Source organism: Montipora foliosa, chromosome 11 (assembly GCF_036669935.1).
Source record: "Montipora foliosa isolate CH-2021 chromosome 11, ASM3666993v2, whole genome shotgun sequence".
Lineage (NCBI taxonomy): Eukaryota > Metazoa > Cnidaria > Anthozoa > Scleractinia > Acroporidae > Montipora > Montipora foliosa.
Genome location: NC_090879.1, coordinates 19988875 through 19996374, shown reverse-complemented (window position 1 = coordinate 19996374; position 7500 = coordinate 19988875). Strand labels below are relative to the sequence as shown.

General features: G+C 36.1%; 1 protein-coding gene across 1 annotated transcript in view; it reads right to left on the bottom strand.

The window, feature by feature from the left end:
- LOC137975019 (replication protein A 70 kDa DNA-binding subunit-like) overlaps positions 1–7500 on the bottom strand; it is a 42522-nt gene that overhangs the window by 11406 nt on the left and 23616 nt on the right. The window contains exons 11-20 of the mRNA XM_068822052.1: positions 7164–7232; positions 6878–6982; positions 6636–6723; positions 6288–6355; positions 6090–6161; positions 4016–4091; positions 2389–2470; positions 2210–2277; positions 2056–2117; positions 1765–1827 (exon numbers count right to left, since the gene is read on the bottom strand). Coding sequence (XP_068678153.1) covers positions 1765–1827; positions 2056–2117; positions 2210–2277; positions 2389–2470; positions 4016–4091; positions 6090–6161; positions 6288–6355; positions 6636–6723; positions 6878–6982; positions 7164–7232 — 753 coding nt within the window. The remainder of the gene's footprint in view (positions 1–1764; positions 1828–2055; positions 2118–2209; positions 2278–2388; positions 2471–4015; positions 4092–6089; positions 6162–6287; positions 6356–6635; positions 6724–6877; positions 6983–7163; positions 7233–7500) is intronic.

Sequence of the window (7500 nt, the reverse complement as noted above, 5' to 3'; positions counted from 1 at the left end):
AAAATGTTCAATTTCCCGTATTTCAGTCGGAAGTTTGGCCGGTTTTTTTAAAGTCCTTATACACAAAAACCTCTAAGAAGAAAGAACAAAGCGCCACAGTCCCAAACGACGCCTATTGCTATCGCTATTGTTTTCTTGAAACAAAGGAGTGTATGAATAATGAAGTAGGGACCTGTGCGGAAATCTTGCCAGAGTATTCTCTAGTCTGCCGCTTTGATCCCGTAGATTTCGACTCGTCTACGCCAAATCACAGTGTCCTTTTTCTTCCCTCTTAATAATAATAATAATAATAATATGATTATTTATAAGATTGACTTTTGTTATTAAAGATTTCTCAAAAGCGAGGTTTTGTACCTACGATCAACGTGACTGTGAAAATGAAGAAGTAAGCCAGTATTTGTAGGTTTTCTGTAAACACTGGTACTCAGTTGGCAGCCATTCTTTGTTATCTCCATTCCAAGAAACGGTAATTTGTTGTTACTCGCTAACTCCATCGTGAAGCTGATCGAGGGATGACATTCATTAAGCGTAGCTGGAGCTGAGTCTTTTCTCTCTACGCTTAATGAATGTCATCCCTCGATCAGCTTCACGATGGAGTTAGCGAGTAACAACAAATTACCGTTTCTTGGAATGGAGATAACAAAGAATGGCTGCCAACTGAGTACCAGTGTTTACAGAAAACCTACAAATACTGGCTTACTTCTTCATTTTCACAGTCACGTTGATCGTAGGTACAAAACCTCGCTTTTGAGAACAATGGTAGACCGTGCATATCGTCTGTCATCAACGAAAGAACTTTTTGAGCTTGAATGTAAAGAACTTAGATCAATTTTTTCCAAGCTGAAGTATCCGAACGAGCTAGTCGATTCTACAATCTTATCTTTCAGTAAATCCAAGCTATCGAATGTTTCGAGTCCACCCCCTGTTGTGCCAGTTGAACAACCTGTTCGGATACTGCTGCCGTTCAAAGACCAAAAGTCTGCTGACGTCTTAAGAAAACAACTAAATAACCTTAGCAACAGAATCGGAACACCTCTACAGCCCATCTATACTAGTCGTAAACTGGGTGATGCACTTGGCGTAAAAGAACAAAAGCCCTCTCTGATCAATCAACACAGTGTGGTCTACAAATTTTCATGTCCTCTGTGCGATGCAGAATACATAGGCCTCACAACTCGACATCTTTTTCAGAGAATTGAAGAACACTGTCGCAGTTCTTCATCCATTTGCAGACATCTTCAACAAGATCATGATACCAGCCCTAGATCTCTTGACTTAGCCAAGAATTTTGCAGTTCTGAGGAAATGCCAATTCTGTGACACTGTTCAGGTTTAACATGTACTTTACCCCTTACCGAATCTGAACATTGTCACAAAGCGAACACATCAATCGTCTTTTCAAGGTCAAAAAGCTCAATGACATGCTTTGAGTCACTTTTTAGCCCAAACAAAAAAACCCAAAAAAAAAAAAAAAAAAAAATATATACATATACATATACATATACATATACATATACATATACATATACATATACATATACATATACATATACATATACATATACATATACATATATATATATATAATATATATATATATATATATATATATATATATATATATATATATATATATATATATATATGGATACATGGACTGGTCCAATAGGGGGGTCCATGCTTTGTCCTTTCCCGGCTGTGATGTCATGCATGAACCCATGGCAAGAAAATGCTTCCGTTGGAATCCTTAAGTATGGTTTACTACCTTGTATAAACAGTTATCTTTCTTGAAGAAAACTGCTGTAGCCTTTGCTGTGAAATAGTCTGGCTGCAAAAAGTAACCACACAAAAAAATTGTATTAAATTTTGCAATCATTATAAAAGCTGGAATTAATGTGGAGACAGAGCCCTAAAATTGAAATCAAGAAAGCAAAGATCAATCACTCACAGCTCAATAATAATTATTATTATTGTATGTGGCCTAATTGCTGTAGCTACGGTAATTTAGACCACATTTATTTTGCCTTTATTGTACAGCAATGAATGAACGCCTTACTTTATCACCCATTCCAAGCTGTTCTGACTTGACTTGCAGTAAAGTCTTGTAATTACCAGAACCTGACAAAAAGAACCACAAAAATTCCTGCATGGACCAGGTACATGTTTCTTCAAAATAAGGGAGGAAAGAACAACGTATGATTGATACTAACCAACTGATCCATCTGATCTCAGTCCAGACATTGACTCAACAGCTGTATCTTTACCAACATTCATGTACCTAATGTGTCAATACAAAGGCTGATTAACATGAAATATTTGCAAAAATATTGGCATCCAAATAATAATTGTTTTTAAAATACCGGTAACAGAAAAGCTAAAAGAGTGTTACCATCCACGTAAACTGTGAGCTTCTTTGAGATCCATTGGATCAACCATAATGTTTGTAGAGTTTAATACAGACAGTGAACGACCTATTAAGCATCAAAAAAACACTTTTCAAGGACAATTTTTATTTAAAGCAAATGCAAACACTTTAAAAGACAAAGCAATGTTTTTTTCCCTTTTTTGGGGGGGGGAGGGGTGGGGTGGCACTTTTACTTTTTGGAATCTCTTAACTATACAGACAAAAAGAAAACTGAAAGAGAAATGAAACATGCAACTATAAGGTGTGACAACATTTTACAGAAAGACATAGTAAGGTATTAGGTGGCTGGATGGACTATCGGTGGACAGTTTACAGACAGGCTACCAACAGATCAATTCAAGCTATACAATAGCAGGGGTTTCAGTAAGCACCGACGGCCGACCAAAAATGTCGGCTACTTCGCTCACAGAAGTCGGCTATTTCTCCCCCTAAATTGAATTAATTGAATGATTTCTTCAAACCTAAAGTAGAATTCATTTTTGATGGACTTGAATGTACTTTTTTTAAATCTCAATTTCAAAATAATTATCAGATTTGATACTTTGATCTTCGTGCTACAATGAACGGCGTTTTTACCAAGACCAACCATCGCATTTTTTACGTAATTCAATTACGTTCAGTTGCGTCCGCAAACAAACATATCAAGACGTTTTATGCAAAACAGGTTGTTATTGAGTAATCGTTGCATCAAAACTTGTTTTCCACCAAAAAAGTAAATGCTTCTTTTAGTTTCATTGGTTAAGCCTTTTTGTTCACTCAGATTAAAATGACATATTCTTATCGTTCGACTGAAATGATTTCTCATGTTGACCGAACAAAATTATTGCGGTTTGTCTAGACAAACCAAAATGTTTCAATTCTCGCTTGAAAAAACGCGCAAAAAAGTTTACCGTTCACGGCAGCTTTAAATTGGTAGTAATGATGACATGCAATTGCCGAAACGTCATACAACGTTTAAATCGTTAATTTTCCTTTTGAAATGATTTTCCAAATCTTTCTTCGCTGGAAATTATCAAAAAAATGCACGTAACTGCGCACTCAGTGTCGCTGTTGATAAGAAATCTTCCTTTAACTTTGTACTCAAATTGTCGCCCAGGACGCTGGAAATCGCATTTCAGAGCTTCCAGATTTCAACATTTTCTGGGGAAGCATGCTCCCAGATCCCCCTAGACGAAGTGACGGCCCCTTGGATGATGCAGTCGGCTACTAGCCTTAAACCAGCTGCCTACTTCAAATTTTATTGAAAACCCTGCAATAGGTTAACAAAACTGAAAACCTGTAAAGAATATATGAGCTTTTAAGTCAAGCTGAACAGTCCACGAACCGAACCAACAGTCAGCTAACAAAAACCCAACAGTCACTCAACATTCAATAATCTGTTGGTGAACTGTTGAGTGATAGTTGGTCACCAGCTTTTCGGGAGAGCTTAATTTCCTTCACATTTACCAGCTGGACAATGTCAAATTATCAGAAATTAATACTCCCAACTTAAAACACAGAGGCCAATTTAATGACATCCACTTCTTTACAACCAGATGTGAATGTATCTTATGTCAGTGACACGTGAACGACCCACTAGTTCTTTTTGTACCTCCATACTCTGAAACTTTTACTCCTTTCAAGGCAAGAACTGGATTGTTTCCAATATGTTCCTCAAATTTCTCAGCCTACAGAGAAGAGCATTACAACAAAATGATGATCATTACACTCCAGGGATGGGTGGTTTGGAGTCCCATTAGTGCATATGTTAGATTACCAAGGCTTCGTAGCAGCACGAAATAGGATATTGCTTTGATGAACCACACAATGTTTCTGAATTTCATTTTTTAATGAAGACAATACATGTTTCAGATGAGACATCATCCATTGTCAGTTGTACAGTGAGAAATAAAATGAAAATATGCAATAAATAGTATAACAAAGTGAGATATTAACGAGAATAATTAAGGATGAAGGTGCGAACCAAAAAAAAAAGTAGAACTCTTTAAGCTAAGAAAACAGATTAGTTAGTGTGAAAGGGAGCAGCCCTCTTTAAATTCCCAGGTCAAACATCTTAATTTTTCCCTTTCATACTAATTGATCTCCTTTCTTAGCTTAAGTATTGTGTTCAACAAAGGAGAACACATTCTAATTGAGTCAGTTCTGCGGGATGTCACTTGGGTAGCAATCATGATGCCATGTAAATTTCAGTGTTTGAGAAAGTCAAGTCCTTCTGGATGGGGTTAATACCTGGCTTGATGGGTAACCATCCGATGATACCCCAAGCCGTACACTTTAGAAACTAACAGTTAAAGGACGTTTGCGCGAAAATTTTCTAACATTGATTTTTTTCTGCAAATTTTACCATTGAAAGATGATGAGTTAGTGATGTCAGACATGTAAAAAAAAATGGGGGGGGGGGGGGGGTCACCAACTTCATTTTGGAGAGAACTTTCCCGGAAGAACACCCTAAATCTGAAAAAAATCTGGCTTCTTTAGCGAATAAGGCCGCAGTGTCTGTAAGAGGACCCATCAAGTGAATTTAGTTAACTGTAGAGGTTCCTTAAAAAACAAGTTCGCATGCGCCTTGCAGCTGCAAGATGGCAGGATTCCATGTCCCAAGGACAGAAATCTTGAAATTTTTTTAACCTCCCACATTGATTTTTTTGTTCATTTTTCGACAACGTGGAGATAAATGTAAATAACATCTGTTTCTGAAAAGAAAAGTAGGGGTCACCGAACATCCAAGATCATTAAATCCAAGCAAAGCTATAGCATTGGCTGTCTGCCCTATCATTGTTCATTTTAGTACTTAGCCCACACTCTCTATGGATGCACAGTAGCAATGGGTGTGAACGTCCTTAAAAAGATGCACTTAGTTATAAAAAAGAACTGAAAATAGGTTACTACGGAGACTGATAAAAAAATTTTAAGGTGGCATTATTTCAAAATTCCTCGAAGAAGCTAACCTTTCACTAATGTGGTTTGCATTTCATTCCAAGACTTAAGTTCCTTAGAAGGTTGAGTTTCTTCCTTTTCTACTCACCTTCAAGAGATTTCTCTCTGGCACTCCTGCTTTCTTCTCTCACATGAAACCATCACTTTTATTTGGTCCGCATTATTTTCATGTGATTTTATTTGATGTAATGTATATTTTCCTCACTTAGTAGAGCACTAGCAACCAGCTATATAAGCTTGAGACTTAAATTAAGTAAGTGATTATTGCTGATCATTATTTGTTTTGAACCAAGTCATGAAGCTCAGTGTGGTGGAAAAAGACCATCCTGGTTTTCTAATCCTGAGGAAGGGTCTTGTTTGAAAAGATTGCTATTTTTTACAAAGAGTGCAGAAGTCTTGCTAAGAACCAGGAGGATCTCTGCTCAGGTTGACAAAATGTCAGTCAGTGCCATATCAACAAGTCCTTTTTAGGATTACACACGCCTAGAAAACCTGATTTAACCCTTCTCCACCTGATAGTGACTTATTTAATTTACTCTAACGCAAGACGATTTTACTTGTCAGTTTGGGGTGCTTTAGGTGTGAATGGGTTAAACAATCTAAAATTATTTGGTCAACATAAAAATAATTTACAAACAAATTTAGAACCTTATCCTAAATCAGAAGTCTGGGACGTATAGTACAGCTAATGCCATCAACAAAGACTGGTTGGATAAAGATTTACTTACATAATCGCCCCAAAGCGTCACTCGAACACTTTTCTCTGATCTATCCAACAATGTAACATCCCTCTTAGACATCTTATGTAAAATAGGAGAGAGATAAAATGTTGAAGGTTGAAGTAAATTGGTGAAAAACACAAACAAACAAACAAACAAAAACATGCAATCAGAAAACTCTTGAAAGGAAATGTGGCAAAACCAGACCTGTCTGTTGGTTGCTCTTGTAGTAATCTGTGTAACATCATCAATGTTGATCACAACTCCCAGTATGTCTAACAGAAAAGTTGTTTTAAAAAAATTTCAATTGCCTCATTAAGAAGTGATGGTAAAGTATGGGCTTGGATATTAAGCTATTTTAGACCTACAATGAGAGCCTTACCAAATCCCATCCCATTCCTTGATGAATAAGGATGAAACAAGGCAAGACCTTGTAAACCAAAACATTTACTGGGACAAATATCTTTTGCAGTGCAAATGTTGTACGTGTACTGTCTCATATTTTCAAAGAAATTCAAAACTGTTTTGACATAACCCTTGGCAAAGTGTACCCACCAACCATGTCATTTCCATTGAAGTTAGCCAAATCCCCAATGCTGACAAAGTTATACTGTATAGTGGGCAAGTCACAAGGGTCATTACACTAAAAACAAAAGTAAAAACGTATAGTTATCTAGAATCCTAAAGCTGTTGCTTCTTTGACACCCTATAATGTCTGACTGTCCAAACATTTTCACAAACAGGCCCTTAATTTGAAGATAACAAGCTCAAAATCAGATAACAAGATTACGTCTTACCAATTCAATCATTGTATCATTGTTGATATACATCTCGTAATCATTCTTGATAGAAGAGTACTGTTTGTTTGCAGTCCTTAAAGAACATTTGGAAATATAGTACACCTAGGGGAGACACAAATGATAAAGAAGTAATGCAAGAAACTAATTTTGTCCCGAATATGACTGCTGTGTCAAAATATAGTGACTACTATTAATGACTGATGGCTTGTCCATTAGTAGACTGCCTGAAACAATGAAAGAAAGTGGCTGCAAAGTAAGAATTTACAGTCAAAGGAATACAAACCTTGTTGGCTTCCAGGATTTCATAAAACTTGTCAACAGCATCATTAAATCCTGTGGCTCTGATTTCACCCTGTTAATAATAATAATAATAATAATAATAATAATAATAATAATAATAATAATAATAATAATAATAATAGTCTTTATTCAATCAAAGGACAAAAATACATTATCCTAAGTTACAGTGAAGAGGTGTTAAAAATACACGATAAAATACAATAGTAATATAGGATAGAAAAAATACTATACTAAACTATATTCAAAAATAAGTCTATTTACAAAAGTTTTCTTGTGTGTCTTGTTTTTATCTGAGGAAGGTGACACCTTTTCCTACGCAA